At 44.8% G+C, this 26,383-nt stretch overlaps 1 protein-coding gene across 5 annotated transcripts in view; it reads left to right on the forward strand.

The window, feature by feature from the left end:
- Positions 1 to 23,638, forward strand: part of LOC121532191 (ras association domain-containing protein 8-like) — a 53,671-nt gene extending 30,033 nt beyond the window's left edge. For all 5 annotated transcript variants that reach the window (XM_041837971.2, XM_041837970.2, XM_041837973.2 and 2 more), the window contains exons 2-6: positions 11,984 to 12,185; positions 12,816 to 13,816; positions 21,451 to 21,625; positions 21,703 to 21,810; positions 23,299 to 23,638. In XM_041837971.2, coding sequence (XP_041693905.2) covers positions 12,083 to 12,185; positions 12,816 to 13,816; positions 21,451 to 21,625; positions 21,703 to 21,810; positions 23,299 to 23,330 — 1,419 coding nt within the window. In that variant the 5' untranslated portion in view covers positions 11,984 to 12,082 and the 3' untranslated portion in view covers positions 23,331 to 23,638. The remainder of the gene's footprint in view (positions 1 to 11,983; positions 12,186 to 12,815; positions 13,817 to 21,450; positions 21,626 to 21,702; positions 21,811 to 23,298) is intronic.
- Positions 23,639 to 26,383: the final 2,745 nt, after the last annotated feature.

The following is a 26,383-nucleotide window of genomic DNA, read 5'->3' on the forward strand; positions in this document are numbered from 1 at the left end:
TGTTTTTGTGCTGGTCAAGGGCAGTCAAGTCTGAGAGAACCAGGGGCTATATCTGTTCTTAGTTCTGAATTTTTTGAATGGGGCATGCTTATTTAAGATTGAGAGGAAAGCACTTTTAAAGAACAACCAGGCATCCTCTACTGATGGAATGAGATCGATATCCATCCAGGATTCCTGGGCCAGGTCAATTAGAAAGGCCTGCTCGCTAAAGTGTTTTAGGGAGCGTTTGACAGTGATGAGGGGTGGTCATTTGACCGTGGACCCGTTACGGACGCAGGCAATAAGGCAGTGATCACTGAGATCCTGGTTGAAGACAGCGGAGGTGTATTTAGAGGGTACGTTAGTCAGGATGATATCTATGAGGGTGCCCATGTTTACGGATTTAGGGTTGTACCTGGTAGGTTCCTTGATAATTTGTGTGATATTGAGGGCATCTAGTTTGGATTGTAGGATGGCCGGGGTGTTAAGCATATCCCAGTTTAGGTCACCAAGCAGTACGAACTCTGAGGATAGATGGGGGGCAATCAATTCACATATGGTGTCCAGGGCACAGCTGGGGGCTGAGTGGGGTCTGTAGCAAGCGGCAACAGTGAGAGACTTATTTCTGGAAAGGTGGATTTTTAGAAGTAGGAGCTCAAACTGTTTGGGCACAGACCTGGATAGTATGATAGACGGAAATGTTGTAGTTGGGGATGGACATTTCTGAATTTTAGGTGGCCTTCCTAAGCCAGGATTCAGACACTACTAGAACATCAGGGTTGGCGGAGTGTGCTAACGCAGTGAATAACTCAAACTTAGGAAGGAGGCTTCTGATGTTAACGTGCAGAAAACCAAGGCCTTTACAGTTACAGAAGTCAACAAATGATATCTCCTGGGGAGTAGAAGTGATACGGGGGGCTACAGGGCCTGGGTTAGCCTCTACATCACCAGAGGAACAGAGGAGGACTAGAATAAGGATACGGTTAAAGGCTTTAAGAACTGGTCTTCTAGTGCGTTGGGTACAGAGAATAGAGGGGGCAGATTTCCGGGCTTTGTTGAATAGATTCAGGGCATTATGTACAGACAAGGATATGGAAGGATATGAGTACAGTGGAGGTAAACCTAAGCGTTGGGTAACAATGAAAGAGATAGCATCACTGGAGGCACCGATTGAGCCGATCTCGGGGTTCTACAGTGAAATTGTATAATAAGAACTAACTGGAACAGCAATAGGCAAGGAATATTGACATGGGAGCGAGGCATAAAGCAATCACAGGTGTTATTAGAGAGAGCTAAGACAACAACTGGTAATGGCGATAAAAGTTTGTGCTGAGCCTAAACAGATAAACAGGACAGGGTACCGTGTAAAGGAACAGTCCAGCAGGCATCAGCTGTGCAGCTGAGTGATCATAAGGTCCAGTGAACAGCAATATGTGAGTCCGAGAGCAGTTCGAATTGGTGCTACATTACAGCGAGCAGGAAGCACGGCTGTTGTTTGCGTGAGCTAGTGGGCCGGGGCTAGCAGATGGATGGATCGGCGGGGCTCCGTGTCGACTCTAGGAGGTCCCGTCCGGTTGACAGAGAAGTAGATAGCCGGAAGATGTGCATGACTCAAGGCTGATTAGCCAACAACAACATCCATTTGGTTGCAGCTAGCTAGTTGCGATGATCCGGTGTTAAAGGTCCAGTGATTCAGTGATTCCGGGCAGAAAATCCGATATGTTCTGGGTCGATAACGCGCTGTGCAGACAGTGCAGACTGGCCGATAATAGTCCAGGCTAGAGCTGGCTGGTAGGTAGTGCAGGCCACGGACAATGGTGAAAAACCGCTAACGGTGGCTAATAGCAAGTAGCTAGTTAGCTGGCTACTCCCGTCCGGTAGACAAAGAGGTAGATAGCCGGGATATGGGCCTGGCTCGAGGCTAGCTCAAGGCTAACTGGTGCTTGCTTCGGGGGCAGTGGTGATTAGCCTACAGCAACATCCATTCGGTTGCGGCTAGCTAGTTGCGATCCGGTGTTAAGGTCCAGTGATTCAGTTATTCCGGCAGAAAATCTGATGTTCTGGGTGAAAACCGCTAACGGTGGCTAATAGCAGGTAGCTAGTTAGCTAGTTAGCTGGCTAGCTAGTTTCAACTGGAGATTCTAGATAAAGGTGAGTAAATAATAGAATCCGTTCCACATTGAGTGAGGCGGGTTGCAGGAAAGTATATTTAGTAGAAGGATGAAAAGTGTGATAGGGAAATATATATATGTAAAATACAAAAAAATACAAAAAACTGGCTATTTACACGGCCACACAACAGAGAACACGACCGCACTGCTACGCCATCTTGGATCATCCAAGGTTAATAATCAATGACTTAGTAAAACCTGTGTGTTGTTGTTGCTACAGTAGGTTTATATGTAATCCAACTGGGTGGTTACTCTGCATCTTTTAAACTGAGTGAGATGTTGTTCAACCATTCCTGCACTATTAACGGACTACTAAAACACTGTTGACGTGCTTTGAGGACACAGATTGAATATAAAATATGTTGCAATTCTTGCTGCAAATGAACCCACAAACCAGTAAGCCAATCAGTATAATGGGTTGATACTGATGTCTGGAGCAGTGATTTGTTAGTGCCTGAAACAGCTTATTACCACAGTTTCTGATGCCTCCTGCTATGTCATTAGCATCTGAATAGCGCTACCACAGACAGACACACTGACAGACAGACACACTGACAGACAGAGGGGATGTTTTCAGAGAGGCGCTGCCGGCCAGTCACATGTGTTTGGGATTTGTTCAGAGAAATATTTGCCAAATGTAATGTGCTGTGAAATGCATTATTCATGAGTTGTTGCTGCTCTTCATTCGCTGGGAGACCAGGCAACCGCTCAGTCTAATTAGCAAGCTGTGTGTCTAGAGAGGCTGCAGCAGCCTGGCCCCCTCCTCTGTGTGAGAGAACACACACACACAGCCATATGGACTCTGAAACAGGAGAAAAAAACCTGCCTCTAACTCCACACACAACTTTCTGCTTTCTGATGTTTTGCTAAGACCGCCGACTAAACTAAACCTTCCGTTGAGGTTTTGTTGTTGTTCAAACCACTTTACTTCCTTGTCACAGACTGTAAAGGCTAATCTGCTCCAGTCTTAGGTGTGGTCCTTTTGGAAAAGTTCTCCAGGAATCAAAGCCCTTTATAGGGCTGCATGTGGAGGCTTCAGAAGATCAGAGATCTTATTTCCTCTAGGGCCTGTGACCACTCCCTGTTCTCTAGTGCAGTCAGCCAGTCAGCCATTTAGCCAGTTAGCCAGTCAGCCAGTCAGCCAGTCAGCCAGTCAGCCAGTTAGCCAGTCAGCCAGTTAGCCAGTCAGCCAGTCAGCCAGTCAGCCAGTCAGCCAGTCAGCCTGTTAGCCAGTCAGCCAGTTAGCCAGTCAGCCAGTTAGCCAGTCAGCCAGTCAGCCAGTCAGCCAGTTAGCCAGTCAGCCAGTCAGCCAGTCAGCCAGTTAGCCAGTCAGCCAGTTAGCCAGTCAGCCAGTTAGCCAGTCAGCCAGTTAGCCAGTCAGCCAGTTAGCCAGTCAGCCAGTTAGCCAGTCAGCCAGTTAGCCAGTCAGCCAGTTAGCCAGTCAGCCAGTTAGCCAGTCAGTCAGTCACTGCAGCTTTGTCGGTGGACAAAGCTACAGCTAATTATTTCTGCATGTGAACACTTCTGCTTAGATATAGCCTACTGCTGGATGCAGTTTTGTGGGCTTTTTGTGTCTGTGTGTAGAGTGTCAGTATGCGACAGCATCTTGTCTTTCTCCTCCTCACACATCAAGGAAGTTAGAAACCCCTAGGCTGCATGCTCTGTACCGTTACAAAAGAAGTATAAGAAGACTGCACACTGAGATCTAGGACAAGAAGACTGCACACTGAGATCTAGGACAAGAAGACTGCACACTGAGATCTAGGACAAGAAGACTGCACACTGAGATGTAGTTCATACAAGAAGACTGCACACTGAGATGTAGTACAAGAAGACTGCACTCTGAGATCTAGTACACGAAGACTGCACACTGAGATGTAGTACAAGAAGACTGCACTCTGAGATCTAGTACACGAAGACTGCACACTGAGATGTAGTACAAGAAGATTGCACTCTGAGATCTAGTACATACAAGAAGACTGCACACTGAGAAGTAGTTCATACAAGAATACTGCACACAGATCTAGTACAAGAAGACTGCACACTGAGACCTAGTACAAGAAGACTGCACACTGAGACCTAGTACAAGAAGACTGCACACTGAGACCTAGCACAAGAAGACTGCACACTGAGACCTAGCACAAGAAGACTGCACACTGAGACCTAGCACAAGAAGATTGCACATTGAGATCTACAGTATGCTCCCATGTGGTTTATTAAAATATCATAATGTTTCCTGACTCTTGTACAGACTGAGTCTTCTTTGACTTTTTGCTGAGTCTATTATTTGACCTCCAGCACCTGGATGTGTGTATGTCATATTTACTTTTATACATGTTCTGTAGTGGAGACATCAGGTGGGGAAGTTAGATTGTCAGAACCCTGCTGGATGATGATGATGATGATGATGATGATGATGACGTGACCTAACTGGCTGCTCTCAGCTCTTATCCGTGCCACACCTCTTATCGGTCTCACTTGGAGCTGGAGGGACGGAAGAAGAATGGAGGGAATGAGGGATGGAAAAAAGAGGGCAAAATAAAGTTGAATCAACAGTTTTATTACAGTGTTGTTGCTGTCTCACGTGGAGCAGAATGGTCATAAAACAGACAGACAGAACCAACAAAGCCAGTAATGAGTGTCATGCCTAACAGACAAAGCAAGCGAGAGGACAACATCAATATTTGGGCTCACTGTGACAGACAGTGTTCTACATTACGAGTGGGATTGGCTCTGTGGTGCAAGAGGAACCCAGAGGGCATGAATACTAGTGTGGCTATTATAACAATGAGCGCCGCAACTGTGTAGAGGGGACCAGGGTGGTTGGTGCCAGCCTGTTTCTGTCTCTGCCTCTGCCTCTGCCCAGGGGTAGAGTGACACAGCAGGCAGAGTCGTGCACATCACTAGGGCATTGCCCACTACCCAGACAGCCACAAAGAAACTCATTATCACACTGTTTACTTCAGGGAGCTGTTTACTTTTGTGTATCAAGGACAGTGTGTGTTTGCCTTTGAATGACAATAAGAGCGAGAGCGAACAGAGAGGGAGAGTCTGTTTGTGTGTGTGTGTTTCATAAAGAATGAGAATGTGTTTAAAGCTGTGTGTGTCATTTTCTGAGGGGGTGTGTGTACTGCATGCTCTGCTTCCTTCTTCTCACTGTTCTCCTCCATGTGAGTACGGTGAAGCTCAGTGACAAGGGGTTCTCTCTCTCTCTCTCTCTCTCTCTCTCTCTCTCTCTCTCTCTCTCTCTCTCTCTCTCTCTCTCTCTCTCTCTCTCTCTCTCTCTCTCTCTCTCTCTCTCTCTCTCTCTCTCTCTCTCTCTCTCTCTCTCTCTCTCTCTCTCTCTCTCTCTCTCTCTCTCTCTCTCTCTCTCTCTCTCTCTCTCTCTCTCTCTCTGTGTGATTGTACAGGAATAGTTGTGGGCAGGTATAGATTTGAATTAGCCTGCAGCGCAGTCAAGTGTAGGCACACATCTGTTCCGCTCCTTGTTCTTCACTGTTTAAGGGGCAGGTGTTGAAGCGGATTCATAACTTAAGCACTTGTGGAACGTTTACTTCTCACCTTTATTCTCTGTTCCATTTCCCAATAGCGTTCCTCTGGGTGACTAACAGTAATCAATAAATTCCTCTGTGTGGGTTTGGATGGGAACTTGAGGTTTTAGGGTGTGTCTGACATAAGTGTGTGTGTGTGTGTTCTCCTCTATGAACAGCTGTGGAGTACATATGGAGACCTCTTCATGCTCTGCTTGTTTTGGCCCTGTGCTATACACAGGCTGACACTGTAGCTCATACAGACAGAAGCACACTTACACACACAGACAGAGAGATGCTGCCCACTGTGTCTGCGTGGGCTTTGATGCTGATCATTTGAGAAAAACCTGTACTGAGTCTAGTTGAACATGTTCAGTTCTGTTCTGTAGAGATGTGTTCCTGTCCCCCTGAGAGCTGACCCTAGTAGCTCAGCTGAGATTCAACTAGACACAGGTCACCAATGAATAACCATCACCTCTACTGTAAGGTGGAAACTTGGAATTGGTTAGCATGGACCACTGTGTGCGTGCTTGTGTCAATCTGTGTGCGTTTGTGTGCGCGCGCGTGCTTTTGTGAATCTGTGTGCGTGTGAGTGGCTGGTATGTTTTGTGTGTTTAGGGTGATCTACTGAGTGTGCATGAAGCCACAGGAATGTGTGCTGATGGTTACCATGTCTAAGAGGTTATCAAGGCGGTAACTCTCTTCTGAGGAAGAACACCTCATTATTCACCCTATTCACTCTTAAGGACTAGCTGTGACTAGTCAGTCTTAGGCTTCAGAACACCAGACTAGACACAAATGCTGTCTGTCAGTGTGTGTCTCTTTCATTGGTATAACGATGAGTGCGTGCAGCAGGCAGCCATGCTGGAGGGTTCTCTCTCCCTCTCATTGATCAGAGACAGAGGCTGGCTGAGTGGCTAGGTGGGTGATGATGATGGTAAGAGCATGAGCAGAGCAGCAGTGAGCAACAGAATGGGGTGAGGGGATGGGGTGAGGGGGATAGGGTGAGGGGCTAGGGGGATGGGGTGAGGGGATGGGGGGATGGGGTGAGGGGATGGGGGGATGGGGTGAGGGGATGGGGTGAGTTTTGGGTGTGGAGGGCCTGGGTGGATATTTGTGAGTTTGAAAACCTCTGGTTGCCTGGATAGTGGTGGGTGGGTGTGTTTCTGAACGTATGTGAGTGGTCTGTGTGGATCATCCACACCCTTCACACAACCACAGAGATGAGTGTCAGTCAGACCTGGAGCCGCCACTGTACGGATGTGGTGGAGTCGACCTGAAGACAGTTGGTGTTGGAGAAGCTGTCAGCTGGATGTCTCTCATTGGACATATCCCAGAATAGATGTGCACCATTAAATATGTATGCTATTTCATGCTGTTGTTGGTGGCTTCAAATATATGTAGGGCCTAGGCATAGTTGCCATGTTTTTCACTAGATTCTAGAAGATACCATAGATATCTGCAGTGGTGGAAAAAGTACCCAATTGTCATACATGAGTAAAAGTAAAGATACCTTAATAGAAAATGACTCAAATAAAAGAGAAAGTCACAAAGTAAAATACTACTTGAGTAAAAGTATTTGGTTTTAAATATACGTAAGTATCAAAAGTAAATGTAATTGCTAAAATATACTTAAGTATCAAAAGTAAAAGTACAAATCATTTAAGATTCCTTATATTAAGCTGACCAAATGGCACCATTTTCCTGTTTTTTTATTTACAGAAAGCCAGGTGCACACTCCAACACTCAGACAATTTACAAACAAAGCATTTGTGTTTAGTGAGTCCACCAGATCAGAGGCAGTAGGGATGACCAGGGATGTTCTCTTGATAAGTGTGTGAATTGGACCATTTTCCTGTCTTGCTAAGCATTCAGAATGTAACGAGTACTTTTGGGTGTCAGGGAAAATGTATGGAGTAAAAAGTACATTATTTTCTTTAGGAATGTAGTGAAGTAAAAGTTGTCAAATTATAAATAGTAATGTACAGATGCCCCAAAAAACTACTTTTACTTAAGTACTTTACACCACTGGATATCTGACAAAGATACCACTGTTGTTCCTGTGACAGACTGACAGTGACAATGGCCATGCAGTAAGTAACATGAGACTGTGGCTGGTTTGTTTCCGGTTGGTGTGGTTGATCACATTTCACTGACTAGAAGGTGTGTTTTCGTGGGAAAATGACATCTTTTCATGGAACACACAACTCCTAAGCTGTCACATGGTGTCATAGCCAGTGTGAGAACCTGTCACACACAACCCCCAACACCAGGGCTCGTTTGGCCAATAAGACCTGGCCAGGTGAGGTGCTATAGGAGAGCTTGTCATGCTAGATAAGATAGAGATGATGGATAGGGGTCAGGGCACAGATACCTCTGTCCTTACCTTATCTCCTCATCTTATTTTACAACCATCTGAAAACACTAAATAAAGTAAAGGAAATATTTGGAGGCCTATATACACTTTTACACTTGCTTTCATCTATCGTCCAGTTCTGCAGGATCATTGCAAGTGAGGCGGAAATGAAGCCATTTTGGAGAATTCAGATGCTGTGTTTGTTCCAGTTTCCTACCTGAGTGTGATGAGCGGTTTGTCTCACAGGTCACTGCGAGCCTGGCTCTGACGGGGAGATGGGTTGGTGTTGGATACCATGTTTGATTTACTGGGTTACTGTGTGTGTGTCATAGTCCTAGTCCTCTCATAGACAAGGGAGAGTTTGTTCCAGCGTCTTTCTTTCTTTCTCTCGCTCTCACACTCACACACAGGCATGTAAGGTGGCATTCCACTGCTCTCGGCCTGGGCCCGGTTTCCAAAAAGCATCTTAAGGCTAAGTGTATCGTTAGAACGTTCATAGGAGCATAGTTAAATCTCTGAGCTGTTTCCCAAAGTCATCGTTAACATTGCACTTGAAAACGCTGGTAATCTAACGCCTGCCTCAGACCACTTGTAGAACAGCTAAGTGCGTTGTTAGATGCTTTTCTGCTCTCCCGCATGACTTTATACAAAGAAGATCTCTGCTAAACATAGAATCACATGATTTATCCGTCTCTCTGTGACCACCGATAACTTCAGAACAAAATTGACTACAAATACAAAGTTGCCAATGTCTTTGCAACTGTTACAAACAAGCAAGTATAAAAAGATGGTTCAAATGAAAACCGAGATGACTGCATTAAAATATAAACAGTAGGCTATAGGCCTATTCCGACCATAGTGAAATACATTTCATGTTCAATCAATTGAGTTCTATTTTGCTACATGTAGAGTACTGTCATTTGTCTTAATATATTTCATGATGTGTAGCCTAACGTGCTCAATGATGTGCCAAATCAATGATTTAGTGCATTCTTATTAGAATAAACTGCCTCAGTATTTGCAGCCGTAGGTGGTAATATCTCTCTAGGAGCTCCTCCGTCATCAGTATTGTGAAATAATTATAATATTAAGGAAAGATTTCAATGGAGAAAGCTGATCCGAGAGCAGGCGCTCCCTTTATGTCGATACTATCAGTATTGACACATGCTCCAATGACGCACTTAGCGAGCGTTCTCTCTGCGTGGTGTTTTGGGAAACATGTTATATCTTCAGCCGTTGTGAGATATGGGAGTCATTATTATGACATGGTAAGTCATAATAATGAGTTACTAAGTAATAATTGGGTAAACCATTTGAATTCAATCACTTTTTGACAGCTTCCCTTTTGATTTAAACAAAACTTCCATACATGTTTGCCCATGGAAGAAGTGGTCAGATAGTGACTTTTTTTACCTGAATGCCAAAACATTCAGGAGATAAATGCACTCAAAGTTGACCCATTTTACATACCCCACCATACCATGAGACACCCATGTCTTCGTCACTTGAAAATATAAACGGTTGAGTTTGATATCATTTAACAGCGTACAAACAGGGTTGTCAAATTATTTAATACTTTATTTAAAGAAATGTTTTTACCTTTAACGTCAATTATCTAAATATAAATTTAAACTCCGATTTTTTTTCTCCATATTCACATATGTTGTAGCTTAGACCCTACTTTACATCATCTGAGGTTTTTGTGTTGTGCCCGCCATCGGTTGAGGCACAACATGCTCTTGAATACAGGGTGGGTGTCATTTCAATCATAGAAATGGAATTCATAGAATGGACCTATCCCTTCAGACCACTGCAATTTAGCTGGTACACCATTGAAATTTAAATGTAAATGTTAACTTCTAATTACTACCACAAAGACGGAGGCCAGTCCACCCACTGTTGTCCACCCAATCTACTATCCCCCATAGTAAAAAAGTTGACCTATTCTGTACGATAAATAAATATTCCAAACATAGTCTGGGACAGTTGTGGGATGCGATAGATCCCAAATTAATACAACCACTAGCATCAAAAAACATTTTCTATGCAATGAGGCTGACGCAACAGATCAGAATGTTTAGCTTACATTTTTTATAAACTATTAGACTATAAGCTATTTCTTCACTTTATAAGCACAGCAAGGCGCACACGGCAGTAGGCTATAGGTGGGAATGTTCCATTAGCGGGAAAACACCATTATGAAAAGTGACCGCAAATGCGATTATGCATGTAATGGCTTTTATTATAAAGGTGCATTTTTATGATGAAAATTGAAAAGTGATAATATATAATTCAGAAGTGATAGGCTAATATTGTCACCAATCAGACTATTCCTGATTTAATCTTGTCTTTACATATACAAAATAATATGTGTGAAATTTGTTTTGATTTAGAATGGACCATTATCATGCACCTGTCTTGAAACAGGGGCAGGGGAAAAAATTACATTTGCATTGTTGTCAGAGTGATTAGAGGGTACCAGGCAGTTAGCAAGTTTGGTAGGCTACTAATGACCATCAGCAGCATCAGAGCTTGGGAGAAGCCAAATTACCATGACTAAACGGTCATGTGGAATCTGACTGCCTTCATGACTTGTGACCGCCGGTGTGGCGGTAATACGCTCACCAAAACAGCCCTAGTTGTGATTCCTTCTCTGTATGTGGTGGCGTTGTGTTCTGTTGCTCCCGAGCTCGCCCAGTGTTTGGCCTGTTTATACCACATGAGTAATGTTGGGGGTAGCTGGGTCGCAGGGAGGGGAGCTAGTGATGGTATATAAACTGCTATAATGATGGTTTGTTAAGAAAGCTGGAATTCTTGTGCTCATCAGATGAAGTCAGTGCATTCCTGCTGGGCAGCTCCCCTATAGATGGCCCCTGGACTACAGCCAATAGTCAATGAGTACAAACACCTCAGAGAGAGGAGGGGGAGGAGCTAGGCTAGGGGTTTGAGCTCAAACACTAGCTGTGCTGTGTGCCAGTTACAGAGCAAGTGGGTCATTTTATCTATTACTCATGTTGACATAACTTATGTAAGAGTCACACTGCCAGTGTGTATGGCCTTACTGAGTTATCATATGCCAAATGAGAAACTGTATAGTCTACTACTACTATCGTTAATAAAAGTTGTAGGTCTAGGTGTGTGCTTTACCACCCAAGGCTATTGACTTTACGAGTCAGGCAACGCATGTTATTGCCTTGTTATTAGTGGAATACAGATGAAGTAAAGTCATGAAAGGGCACACAGGGGAGTGGTTAGTGCTGTTCCTGTTCCTTATTGTGAAATCCACTTAGGCCTAAATCTCCTCCAGTGTTAGGAAACCTGCTGCTCTTCCCAGAGACAGTCTCTGAAGTTCCAGGTCTGCCAGGTCAGCTGCTGGTGGGAGGTATCAAAGTGGATCACACACACACTCACCTGTTCGCTGTTCTCGGCACTACGCTGAGAAGCATTTCATTGGGTTACAGATCTGCGTTGACGCTCTCAGGTCCGTGAGGTACCACCAGAGCTCCAACTAACCAACAGGAAACTTCAGGAACGCAACGCTCGGCTCCGCTCAGCTCAGCTCCCAAGGGGCAGTGTGCTGGAAATCTAAACCTCAGTCACGACTGGTAGACTCAGTCACACATATGCAGGGCCTGACGTCAATAAGGCTCTGTTACGTATAGAGCCTGTAGGAGAGATGTATAAACCCATAGCTTCAATACTACACAGAGGATGGAGAGAGAAATGGGCCAATTGTGTGTGACACAGCTGCCTGTCGTGTGTGTTAAACTTGGCAACAATATTATTCTGCTGTGTTTCAAAGGATTACTTTTTTCACCCCCTTTGGCTAGATAACGTTGTGGAAGTTTCACAAGTTCTGTGTAACATGTATTTATGTACTGTGACTAATTGATTGGTTGTGAGGGTGTTTTTTTAACCCTCCCTATCCATGTTTCTCTTCCCTGCAGAGTGGAGTCAGTAGTACCATGCAGTGCTGAACTGAGCCGAACCGAGCGAAGTGGATCTGAACTGAAGTCCTCATTGCATTTCGTAGCATCGCGTCTCAGATGGAGCTGAAGGTGTGGGTGGATGGAGTTGTGCGCGTGGTCTGTGGCCTATCAGAGGAGACTTCCTGCCAGGATGTGGTCATCGCACTGGCTCAGGCCATTGGTCAGTATCTCAGTCCCTCTTCCTCTCTGGGGTGCGAGTTCTTTCCCTCTAAACCCTAAGGCACTTTAGATCTAAAATAATTGGATAGGCATCAGCAATATGGTGAAAATCCCACTGATCAGAGGTCAAGGTGGAACCACTGTGTTAGATTTATTTATTTCCACCTATCCTTCCTTTCTGACCTCAATGAAGTGCCAAGGGGGAAGGGCGCTAGGGGTCGACTTGGTATAGAGCAAGCTTCTGTCACCACACCCTCAGGCTGTATTGAAGCCACTTACTGCAGTGCCAAAAAACGAAACCCCATATTTAGCAGCTTCCCTTTCCTCTGTGTGTGTGTGTGAGCGGCTGCCAGGTCATTAGGGAGAGCTTGTCCTCATTTCAGTCCTCATGGAGATTTCAGTTTGTTTGAACATGTTTATAAGTTGTATAAGACTTATACAACCGTCTTCTGCTCAAATTTTTCATTGCTGAGAGAAAAGAGAGTTGCGTGAAGGACTGCAGAACTAGAGTTTAGAGTCTTGTATAGACATTAGCCATAGCCCATAGCCAGAGAGAGGGCAATGAGCTGTTAATGATACCCCCGTGATTTGATGTTGTGTTTCAGTTTTCTGACTACTCTTCCTGCCACAGGTCAGACGGGTCGCTACGTGCTGATCCAGAGACTGAGAGATTCAGAGAGGCAGCTGTTAGCCAATGAAAGGCCCCTGGAGTCCCTGGCCAAGCTGGGCCAGCACAGCAACGACGTCCAGTTCTTCCTGCGCCGCACCGGCCCCAGCAGCAGCGATGGACCAGGGTCTGGCTCTGGCTCCACCCAGGACCGTGTCGCCCCTCTTCCTCTGCCCAAACACCCCGAACCAGAGCCCCTCAAATGCACCCAGCCCAAGAAGTCCCTCACCTTTAACCTGGGGCCCTCCACGTCCCCCAGAACCAAAGCCAAGCAGCTCATCAGGAAGTCTCCCCGCGACTCCCCCAAAGAGAGGGCCTCACCAAGCCCCATTCCTCCCCACCATGCTCCTTCCCCCTCCCCACACACCCACTCCCCCTCTCCCTCTCCCTCCCCTCACTCTCCCTCTCCCTCCCCTCCTGTGGGCCCGTCCAAAGAGGAGGTCTTCCGGCAGATTCTTCAGCAGCAGGAGAGGCTGAGGGCCATTGAGGCCCAGCTGGAGGCCATGGAGAGAGACTCTCGGTCCTGGAACAGGGCCTCCCCGGCCGCCTCTCCTTCCCCTGTCCCAGAGGCTTGCCTCCAGGAGGAAATGGAGGCTCTGGAACAGGCAGCCAGGAGGAACCAGGCCGAGCTGGCCCACGAGACGTTCTGGCAGGAAGAGCTGCAGGCGGAGGTGGAGAGGGAGAGGGGGATGAGGAGGAGGCTGGGGGAGCTCCATGCCAAGATGGACGACTGCGGCCGGCGACTCCACGACTTCTCGTCTCGCTCCGCCCAGCTGGAGCAGGAGATCAAACGGGAGAGCCTGGGGGGCGGCGCCCATGCTGGGAGGGCCAATCAGGCGGGGGGTGAGGAGTCGCTAGGGGTGATGAGGGCGGAGCTACAGAGCCAGGGGAGGCACAGCGAGGAGCTGGAGGGGGAGTTATCGGAGACGGACAGGGCTATGGGGAAGGCCGAGTCACTGCTACAGGTAAGGAGAGAGGGCAGGGCCCTGGAGAGAGGGGTGTAACTCACACTCTCCTTCACCCACACTCCTATCCAGTACCCATGAAAAGGTTGTAGCTCAGTGGTTCACAAATGGTGGGTCAGTTGTGTGGGACAAACTAATTCAGACCTGGGAAACCAAGTGAGCCAATCAATGACATTAATCAATCAATTTGTATTTTTGTATTTGTATTTATTATGGATCCCCATTAGATGCTGCCAAGGCAGCAGCTACTCTTCCTGGGGTCCAGCAAAATTAAGGCAGTTCATACAATTTTAAAAACATTACAATACATTCACAGATTTTACAACACACTGTGTGCCCTCAGGCCCCTACTCCACCACTACCACATATCTACAGTACACAAATCCATGTGTACGTGTGTGTATAGTGCGTATGTTATCGTGTGTGTGTATGCATGTGTCTGCGCCTATGTTTAATGGTAGTCCGCAGCTTAATTATCCTTGATCAAGGCAAAACATGTTATCATAAGAACATTTGAAACACTTAATCAAAACATTTTGCCAACCACTGGTGTAGCTACTACCCTCTCTCACCCAATCTTGCCAGCACACTGCAGCAAACACACACACATACACTCATCAGTGCAAGGACACTCAACAAATAAATATGGTCTCTGTCTCCCATGGTGATGGGAAAACCTATATTTATTGGGAAAAAAACATGCTCACCATTTACACAATGTTTTGTACTTAAATCAAACGTGTATCTAAATGTATGAATGTTTGCTATGAATTGCAATGGGACCCCTTTTGGGTGTCTGATGAACTGGCTTGACTGGTATGATTGGCTGTGACAGCTTAGTTCTCATCTGGACTGATTAGATACACTCCCCCATATCTGTACTCTCATTCGTATCACATTGACAGTACCTCTACTTCCTTATATTCTTGTATCTGAAATGGAGAAAAATATAAAAACAGAATAAAGGTCATTAATCCATTGCACAAGTGCATTTTCTTTGCTTAACTTTGACACAAGCAGGTCTGTCAGTGGTTGCTACTAGTTGGAGACAGTGATGTTGTTGTTGTATGTAGCTAATGTTATTCTAATGTATTTCATATGTGTTTCATATGGGTTGAGTGCATTTGCTACATCCCACATTAAGACGGGGCCATAGGTGCTCTTAGACCATTGCAACCCATCTCATGGTGATCCATAAGTAAAGGCTGTGCTATAGGCATGCTATGAAACAGTTTATAAGACCATGAAAAGCTCATTCGGTATCAGCTTGTCATCTGAGTTGGAGTGGGACTTGGTGATTAAGTCTGTTGGCTATATACAGTGCCTTGCAAAAGGATTCATCCCCCTTGGCGTTTTTCCTATTTTGTTGCATTACAACCTGTAATTTAAATTGATTTTTATTTGGATTTCATGTAATGGACATAAACAAAATTGGTGAAGTGAAATGAAAAAAATAACTTGTTGTGCGTGCATATGTATTCACCCCCTTTGCTATGAAGCCCCTAAATAAGATCTGGTGCAACCAATTACCTTCAGAAGTCACATAATTAGTTAAATAAAGTCCACCTGTGTGCAATCTAAGTGCCACATGATCTCAGTATATATACACCTGTTCTGAAAGGCCCCAGAGTCTGCAACACCACTAAGCAAGGGGCACCACCAAGCAAGCGGCACCATGAAGACCAAGGAGCTCTCCAAACAGGTCAGGACAAAGTTGTGGAGAAGTACAGATCAGGGTTGGGTTATAAAAAAATATCAGAAACTTTGAACATCCCACAGAGCACCATTAAATCCATTATAAAAAAAATGGAAATAATATGGCACCACAACAAACCTGCCAAGAGAGGGCTGCCCACCAAAACTCATAGACCAGGCAAGGAGGGCATTAATCAGAGAGGCAACAAAGAGACCAAAGATAACCCTGAAGGAGCTGCAAAGCTCCACAGCAGAGATAGGAGTATCTGTCCATAGGACCACTTTAAGCCGTACACTCCACAGAGCTGGGCTTTACGGAAGAGTGGCCAGAAAAAAGCCATTGCTTAAAGAAAAAAATAAGCAAACATGTTTGGTGTTCACCAAAAGGCATGTGGGAGACTCCCCAAACATATGGAAGACGGTACTCTGGTCAGATGAGACTAAAATTGAGCTTTTTGGCCATCAAGGAAAATGCAAACCCAACACCTCTCATCACTCCGAGAACACCATCCCCACTGTGAAGCATGCTGGTGGCAGCATCATGCTGTGGGGATGTTTTTCATCGGCAGGGACTGGGAAACTGGTCAGAATTGAAGGAATGATGGATGGTGCTAAATACAGGGAAATTCTTGAGTTAAACCTGTTTCACTCTTCCAGAGATTTGAGACTGGGACGGAGGTTCACCTTCCAGCAAGACAATGACCCTAAGCATACTGCTAAAGCAACACTCGAGTGGTTTAAGGGGAAAAATGTAAATGTCTTGGAATGGCCTAATCAAAGCCCAGACCTCAATCCAATTGAGAATCTGTGGTATGACTTAAAGATTGCTGTACACCAGCGAAACCCATCCAACTTGAAGGAGCTGGAGCAGTTTTGCCTTGAAGAATGGGCAAAAATCCCAGTGGCTAGATGTGCCAAGAGACATAAGGTGCTCTTCAAAAGGTGGCTCTACAAAGTATTGACTTTGGGGGGGTGAATAGTTATGCAAGCTCAAGTTTTCTGTTTTTTTGTCTTATTTGTTGTTTGTTTCACAAAAAGTGGTAGGCATGTTGTGTAAATCAAATGATACAAACCCCCCAAAAATCCATTTTAATTCCAGATTGTAAGGCAACAAAATAGGAAAAATGCCAAGGGGGTGAATACTTTCGCAAGCCACTGTAGTCGTAACTGACCCTTATTTAGTCAGTCACAATATGGCCTTATATAAATGGTCCTCCAAGGAGGAAGGACCCGCTTGCTGCCTGGTACAGGACCATAGCTTGCTGTCTGGTACAGGACCATAGCTTGCTGCCTGGTACAGGACCATAGCTTGCTGCCTGGTACAGTTTCTCTAGAGATAAATCAGATCAAGCCTGAACTGTGCGATGTAGTAGGGAGTTATTCTACATAGTTTAGCGCAGAAAATGTGGTAATTAACTACAATGACCATAATCCATTGCGCGCCTACCGCTCTGAGACAGAGAGAAGAGTGAGAAGAACGTGCGATCAAGAGGGATAAGGAGCAGTTGCTTCGTGAGGTACCTCTACCTGAAAATACATTATCTAAGATTGATAGTTGGTATTCAGCAGTCATAAAAGTATGCCTTATTTACTTTGAAGAACTACTAAAATAGTGATTTTGTCCGACTGCATAGGTAGCAGCTCTATAGAGATGAGATGATTTGGAATTAAATAATGAAGCCATCAAATAGGCCTAAAACAAATGTAATACACACGACAACTGAAATATATATTTTTAAGTAATGTGAATACATTATGGTTAATAAGTGATAAGAAGTAATGGGTAGTCACTACCATCATGGGACTTATTATTCATTGTTTTATTCTGTGTTACAGCATTCAACCCACATAGTACATTTAATGTCTAAAAAGATTATCAAACTAAAACCGAACCGACCTCAAAAAGCACTAATCTCTCAGTACTCCTTGCTGGTCCACCTATGGTACAGGAGCTTAGCTTGCTGGTCCACCTATGGTACAAGAGCTTAGCTTGCTGGTCCACCTATGGTACAGAGCCATAGCTTGCTGGTCCTCCTCTAATACAGCGCCATAGCTTGCTGGTACACCTCTTGTACAGGACCATACACTACATTATCAAAATTATGTGGAAACCTGCTTGTCGAACATCTCATTTCAAAGTCATGGGCATTAATATGGAGTTGGTCCCCCTTTTGCTGCTATAACAGCCTCCACTCTTCTGGGAAGGCTTTCCACTAGATGTTGGAACATTGCTGCGGGGACTTGCTTCCATTCAGCCACAAGAGCATTGGTGAGCTTGCAGTCGGCGTTCCAATTCATCCCAAAGGTGTTTGATGGGGTTGAGGTCAGGTCTGTGTGCAGGCCAGTCAAGTTCTTCCACACCGATCTCGAGAAACCATTTTAGTATGGACCTCGCTTTGTGCACGGGGGCATTGTCATGATGAAACAGGAAAGGGCCTTCCCAAAACTGTTGCCACAAAGTTGGAAGCACAGAATCGTCTAGAATGTAATTGTATGCTGTAGCGTTAATATTTCCCTTCACTGTAACTAAGGGGCCTAGCCCGAACCATGATAAACAGCCCCAGAACGTTATTCCTCCTCTACCAAACTTTACAGTTGGCACTATGCATTCAGGCAGGTAGCGTTCTCCTGGCATCCACCAAACCCAGATTAGTCCGTCGGACTGACAGATGGTGAAGCGTGATTAATCACTCCAGAGAACACGTTTCCACTGCTCCAGAGTCCAATGGCGGCGAGCTTTACACCACTCCAGCCGACGCTTGGCATTGCGGATGGTGATCTTAGGCTTGTGTGCGGCTGCTCGACCATAGAAACCCATTTCATTAAGCTCCCGACGAACAATCCTTGTGCTGACGTTGCTTCCAGAGGCAGTTTGAAACTCGGTAGTGAGTGTTGTAACCGAGGACAGACGTTTTTTATGCGCTATGCACTTCAGCACTTGGTTGTCCCATTCTGTGAGCTTGTGTGGCCTACCACCTTGCGACTGAGTCATTGTTGCTCCTAGACATTTCCACTTCACAATAACAGCACTTAGAGTTGACAGGGGCAGCTCTAGCAGGGCAGAAATTTGACGAACTGACTTGTTGGAAAGGTGGCATCCTATGACGGTGCCACGTTGAAAGTCACTGAGCTCTTCAGTAATGCCATTCTACTGCCAATGTTTGTATGGCTGTGTGCTCGATTTTATACACCTGTCAGCAGCGGGTGTATATATAGTGTAGGTAGGGTTAAAGTGACTAGGCGACAGATTAGATAATAAACAGTAGCAGCAGCGTATGTGATGAGTCAAATAGGTTAGTGCAAAAAGGGTAAATGCAGATAGTCTGGGTAGCTATTTGGTTTACTAATTAGGAGTCTTATGGCTTGGGGTAGAAGCTGTTCAGGGTCCTGTTGGTTCCAGACTTGGTACATCGATACCACTTGCCATGCGGAAGCAGAGAGAACAGTCTATGACTTGGGTGGCTGGAGCCTTTGACCATTTTTAGGACTTTTCTCTGACATACTAGATATTCATAGTCGAAGCGCCATTTTGAATTCTTCGAATGGCTGTATAGTGCGTTTTTTAACCATTTTATATTTTTAAAGATCAAATTGTCTGCCTCTCTGTAGCGCCTTGCGGTTGGATGCCAAGCAGTTGCCATACCAAGCACTGATGCAGCCAATCAAGATGCTCTCAATGGCAAGGGAGAGCCTTGTATGGGTTTATGTGTGTGGAGTAGAGGTGATCTAGAGCTACAGCTCGTTGAGTGCAGTCTTAGTGCCAGCATCGGTTTGTGGTGGTAAATAGACAGCTACGAAAAATATAGATGAAAACTCTCTTGGTAAATAGTATGGTCTACAGCTTATTATGAGGTATTCTAACTCAGGGATCGCACACTAGCTGTAGTTAACAAAGAGACACACCCCTACCCCTTCGTTTTACCCGAGGCTGCCGTCCGGTCTAGACGATGCATGGAAACATCTCCGAGAAACATAAGGCACGTTCACACAGCACCTTAGCCCAGGGCTAAGAGCCTCCTTAGGCTAAGGGAGATTTTAGCCCAGGGCTAAGAGCCTCCTTAGGCTAAGGGAGATTTTAGCCCGGGGCTAAGAGCCTCCTTAGGCTAAGGGAGATTTTAGCCCGGGGCTAAGAGCCTCCTTAGGCTAAGGGGAGATTTTAGCCCAGGGCTAAGAGCCTCCTTAGGCTAAGGGAGATTTTAGCCCAGGGCTAAGAGCCTCCTTAGGCTAAGGGAGATTTTAGCCCAGGGCTAAGAGCCTCCTTAGGCTAAGGGAGATTTTAGCCCAGGGCTAAGAGCCTCCTTAGGCTAAGGGAGATTTTAGCCCGGGGCTAAACGAGTGTTCACACCTGCACATTCTAAAGTGGGCAAGCAACAACCTTAGCCCAGGGTTAGCTGGCTCTGCTCCGGAGCAGGGTTAGCACCGACTTTTCGGGGTTAGCCCCAGAAACACGGTGCCAAAATAGCCAGTGTGAAACGGAGTCAAGAATAACGCCTAGAATGCTCACTCTCAAATCACAAAAGCGCCACTTTCAATTCATTTACATGCTTGTGATGCCTGTAATGTGTTCTACACGTTATTTTGAGAAGTAAATTCATACTATTTAATCCTTCCATCTGAGGACAAAAAACTAAATACAGTACTTTCATCCACACAAAAACATTGGTTGCTATGCCTAACAAAAATGGTTGCTATGCAGGCTGGGTAAGTCTTCAGCAACGGGTGTGGCTGAAATAGCCGAATCCACTAAATTGAAGGAGTGTCCACATACTTTTGTATATATAGTGTAGCTTGCTGGGACACCTATGGTACAGGGCCATGGTATACACATAGAAGAAAACTTTGAAGAAATGATGGTGGAAAGAATGAAAAGGCTTCACTGCATGGCAAACCCCTGCTGACAGTAAACATCATCAGTATTGTGTGTTTTTACGATGATGAGCTCACAGCTCCTGTCATTAGGTTAATGGAGACAAGCCTGCAGGTGTCAACTGTTTCCCACAACTCATCCATTCCATTCAGGATCAATTTGCACATATAGGCGGCAATGTGTAGAGCATCTTATCTCCACCCCCCCCCCGTCTGTCTCTCTCTCGACTGTTCCGACATTATTGACTAGGCACAAGTGGAAAGTCGATCGGGTTAATTGATTAGTTTGTTTGTGTGCGTCAATGTTTAATTGATGGAGGAAAGGTTGACATTGGAAAGACCAGTAGTTTCTGTCTTCTTCTTTTCCTCCCAGTTAAATTCAAACTGATGGGCTTCTATACAGTCAAAACATACTTTACTGATCGTTACAAGCTTATGAACTTTATGGTCAGGAATGTTACACATTTGCAGCCAGCAGTGGCTTTCTAGATGGATGCAGCAGGTGGCTGGCTGTTCATTAATGATGATGAGCATCTGGCCTCTGAGATGCATGCTGTGGATGTTGCTGTACTCTTGTGGCGGGAATATGAATTACAGCCTTTGAAAGTCAGTCTGTATTTGTTCTAATGATTATGTAACCTAAGTAACCTTGCAAATTACATTTCATGTCTTCCAGTTGGCTCTATATTTGTGGCTGATTTATATTCCAACTAAGCATTTCAGATATATTTGCATATTTGGGAGGTAGTCCTAGAAAACAAAGGAGTTGATTCATGCAATAGAAACATCTCACCATTTATTTAATTATGATCTGTATCTAAATACAAACATTATTGAAACTGTCTGATGTACATTTTCACAGTGTCAAACACATATCTAATGGTGTATCATATTGGTAGAATGAGATAAACGAAGAGAATGAGAAGAGATCTGTTAATTGAAGCCCAAACCCAATTTTAGACCCATCCAACACCTATGCCTATAGAATCATCAAGTGCATCGGTGTAGGGGCTAGGGGTCTATCTGGGATTGGGTGTGACTGTCCTCTCCCCCCTCTCTGTGTCCCTCCCCAGGAGAAGCAGGAGGAGTTGGAGGAGCTAAACAAAGAGTTGAGGCAGTGTAACCTGCAGCAGTTCATCCAGCAGGCAGGAGTCCTGCCGACACACACACACTCACGCACAGACCTCAGCGACCAGCTGGACCAGCTTGAACTGGCTCATCTGCTACAGGAAAGATACAGGAACGGAGGTACCGAGATACACAAACACACACACACACACACTCAGATGATTGCTCCTCCTTAACCTCCATCTCTCTCTCCACAGGCCTGGGCCTGCTCTCCTCAGAGTCGCCTCCCCGGCCCACAGCCAAGCAGTTCCTGGGACACCCCCGCAACCTGCAGAACCCGCTGGTGTCCAGCCTCAACCCAGAGGGTGTGTATGTGTGACACTACCTGCCGCTACCCCGCCCTGTCCCACTCCGGCCTGCCCCCCTGCCCCTGCCTCAGCTTGACTTTTTGGGCCATGCCTTGCGACCACACTCCTCTGTTCTGGTACTAAGGGTGGAGGTCCCTGCATGGAGCCCCCAACCCCCTCCCATCCCCCCCAAGGTTTCCCTTCACCTTTTGCTGTCCTCTGACTGCCCCTTATGGCTCTAATGCTATTTGCTTATCTGATCATTCTGGTTCTGTTATATTGGTCCGTCTACAATTATGCTTTTCAACTCTGCTTTGCTAACATCTTATGCACATATGCACATCTCCCCTCCCTCTTCTCTCTGTTTCTTTCCACCCACTCCCTTTTTCCCTTACTTTATGTCTCTCTCTCGACCCCCACTCTTTCTCTCACTGTTTCTGTTAGTCTCTCTCTCTCTACCCCCCCTCCCCCTCTCTGTGTTGTGGACTAACAGTAGCTCTGACTCCTACTGCTGCAGCTGTACTGTAACACCCAGGCGGGTGATACAGCTGTGAGTTATTTCTGAGTCCCCCCCTCCTCTCTCTCTCCCTCCAGTCAGTCCAATGACGCAGGGCGTCTTTCCACCCTCAGAACAACAGGCCTGTTCTCCACAAACAGCTGTGTCTCAACAGAAACACACTGTTACGCTGTCACCACTCTATTTCTGTATAAAAGAGTGGGCCTCATTTAAGTGCAGAAATGTTATTGGGGAAAAAATACAAATTTGTGCTGCTTACAATTGATAAATGAGGCTCAATGACTGACCATTCTGACTGTAGTGTAAAATACAATTGTGTTTGGTTATTGTGTCAGAGAGCCTTTTTCTGTCTCTGTTTGGGGGATTACTTCCATATTGCCTTGTATGTTGGTGACCTTCGACTTCCAAAGAGAAAGAGAGAGCCTGACCTTAGAGCGCTGTAAGGTGAATTGCACAGTCCCTTCTCTCCCCTGTCTGAATATTTCAAACATGCATCCTTCAAGTTATTTCGGATTTTCTGATATTTCAGATTAGTCATTACTTCTAAGGACAGAGAATGGAACAATGCATTTCAGAAGTATTGAAACATGGCCATGGCCTAGTATGTGTGATGTTGGGTTTGTTCCTAACTGGGTTTCTGCAGTGTGTGTGTTTGTCTGCTCTCTCCCTCCTCCCTCCTGGTTGCTGAGGGTATTTGGGCGGTTTCTCTGGCTTTAATGGGGAAATAGAGGTAGCATGCTTGAGGTAGAAGTTGCCCCTCACCACAGATCTAGGATCAGATGCCCCTAACCCAATCCATTAGGTGGTTAAATAAGAACTGACCCTGAATGAGTGGTTAGGGCCAACTTCTACCCACTCCCAGGGCATGATTTACCATCTATATCTACCAAGCTCTCCCTTCACCTTAACAATAAATTGTTTTCAAGAAAAGTGTTTTCAAACCAAATGAAGGGAGACATCATCCCAACTTATTTTTGTGTGTCTTGCAGTCGTGACATCCAGAGAGTCGTCATGGAGATAAAACAAGGAACGGCAGGGCCAAGGAGTTGTTCACTGTTCACTTAATGTCACCACCACATATTCTATTTAACCCGTCTGTCTTTATACCTACTGTATGTCTTTATTATTATCATCCAGATTACCACATATACTATATACATACTGTATATACTAGCTACATAAATATATTTACAGCATTTTGCTACTGTACACTGCAAAGTACCTATGTATGAAATGTAAAATTATTTAGGAAAACCTTTACCTAGAGAATTATTACATTGTCTGTGTATTTAAATATAATAAAAGATTGTGCACTGTGTGTTAGATACACTTTCTGTTGTTGTGTTTTGATTGAATGAAACCATTAAATCCTCCCCATGACCACATCATATTTGCATAATATATACTTGCATATACAGGCCTGGTTTAGTGATGCAATAGGATATGGCAAGGATGGACCGAATATTTCACATGCTAGTGCATAAAACTGACTCAAAACTCCATTCTCCCTTTCGATGAGGCACATTTGTTTAATGATTTAGAACGCGCATGCCCCGCCCACCTGAGGATCTGTCTTTTTCAGCAATCTATTTCCTGTGTTTGAGGGGTGCAATATCCACTTGTCTCCAGTGAAAGTTGCGCCCCTGGATTATAGTGATATTATGTTTGATTATGTTTGGATCTGTGTAATCTAGAGCCATGCATGTTGATTTTTAATCCGAGGGTATCCTGCTATTGACACACTTGTTGAATTATGCACATGACAATAACGGTAATTAATGAGGCAGTTTAGACAGCGCAGGTGAGTGCTGGTAGGGTAGATGGAGCAAATGTTTGGTGGTTGCAACCCTGTTCCACCCTGTTATGTTAATTTATTAATATATGCAAATACACCTGTAATGTATTTTATTTTAACACAAAATATATTAAAAAAAAAAAATAGCTGATACAATACGAAAATGTATACACTCACCGGTCAGTTTTAGGTACACCACCCTGTTCCCGAAAATGGATCGCTCCTACAGATAGGGAGTCACGTGGCAGGCAGACAGGCATCGAGGCATTCAGTTACTTTTCGATTGAACGTTAGAATGGGCAATATGAGTGAACTTCGCGACTTTGAGCTTGGTATGATCATCGGTGCCAGGCGCCCCGGATCCAGTATCTCAGAAACTGCCGCCCTTCTGGACTGCACAACTCATCGATCCTTGTTACGGATGGGCTATTACAGCAGACAACCACACAGGGTTTGACTCCTATAAGCGAAAATCAAGAAGAAGGGGCTCCAGTGGGCACGCGATCACCAACACTGGACAATTGAGGAGTGGAAAAACATCACTTGGAACATGACAGCGAGTTCAGTTTAGTTGAGTGGCCTGCAGACCTCAACTGAATAGAGCATCTTTGGGCTGAGATGAAACGGGCTGTTTGCAGCATGAATGTACCGCCGACCAATCTGTAGCAACTGCGTGATGCCATTGCGTCAGCATGGACCAACATCCCTGTGGAACGTTTCCGACACCTTGTAGAATTCCCAGAATAATTCAGGCTGTTCTGGAAGCAAAGGGGGGTCCGACCCAGTACTACACTGAACAAAAATATAAATGTAATGTGAAGTGTTCGTCTCATGTTTCATGAGCTAAAATAAAAGATCCCAAAAAATTTCTATATGCAGAAAAAGCTTATTTCTCAAAAATGTTGTGCACAAATTTGTTTACATCCCTGTTTGTGACCATTTCTCCTTTGCCAAGATAATCCATCCACCTGACAGGTGTGGCATATCAAGAAGCTGATTAAACAGCATGATCATTACACAGGTGCCCCTTGTGCTGGGGACAATAAAAAAACACTCTAAAATGTGCAGTTTTGTCACACAACACAATGTCACAGATGTCTCAAGTTTTGAGGGAGCTTGCAATTGGCAAAGAATTGAATGTTAATTTCTCTACCATAAGCCACCTCCAACGTCGTTTTAGAGAATTTGGCAGTACATCCAACTGGCCTCACAACCGCAGACCACGTGTATGGCGTCGTGTGGGGGAGCGGTTTGCTGATGTCAACGTTGTGAACAGAGTGCCCCGTGGTGGTGGGGTTATGGTATGGGCAGGCATTAGCTACGGACAACGAACACAATTGCATTTTATTGATGGCAATTTGAATGCACAGAAATACCGTGACGAGATCCTGAGGCCCATTGTGAGGCCAAATTTTTTTAAAGGTATCTGTGACCAACAGATGCATATCTGTTTTCCCAGTCATGTGAAATCCATAGATTAGGGCCTAATGAATTTATTTCAATTGACTGATTTCCTCATATGAACTGTAACTTCTTTGAAATTGTTGCATTTATATTTGTGTTCAGTATAGATGGGTATACCTAATAAACTGTATAAGTGCATAAAAAAAAAGTGAAAATTGACATTGAATTGAATACCTGTATTGCCACCTAAATCCATGAACTCCATTATTTGTCCGTGCCAGTAAAATGTTTTATGTGCTATAATTCAGTCAATATCTGATGAATTATAAAAATTCAAAGTTTGGAGTGTTTTCATCCATTGTCCAACTTGCATTTATTAGAATTGTTTTAAAAACATTTTAACAATTTGGATAACCGTTGCTAGTTTAATGAATTATACATTTATGATAGGTATTCATACATTTTATAAAGGCTGCTATATGGAGCTGTTTTGAATGGTTACGGCAACACTTTCAATACACTGTGAGTGACAGAAAGCACATTAAATACATTATACACATGATGTGGCTCATACAATGTTACCAAAATGTCACCCTTCGGGCGGGAGGGAAGTAGAGAACACATGGAGGGTGATATAATACAGTACACATACAGTACATGTGACCTAGCACCAGGTGCTATGGAGTCTACTATGCTATGCTGACGTGTCCACTCACAAGATGGCTGAACATGCACATTTAATGCACACTAATTCTCTACTCAAGTGCTTCTTCATGCCATATACGCAACACTTCCCAGGCTCCAGTCCAGTTCTCTGCTCTTATCTCAAGCCACAGTGACTTGCCATGGTATTTGAACATAGAAAATAAAATGGG

This window comes from Coregonus clupeaformis, chromosome 19 (assembly GCF_020615455.1).
Source record: "Coregonus clupeaformis isolate EN_2021a chromosome 19, ASM2061545v1, whole genome shotgun sequence".
NCBI classification, from domain to species: Eukaryota; Metazoa; Chordata; class Actinopteri; order Salmoniformes; family Salmonidae; genus Coregonus; species Coregonus clupeaformis.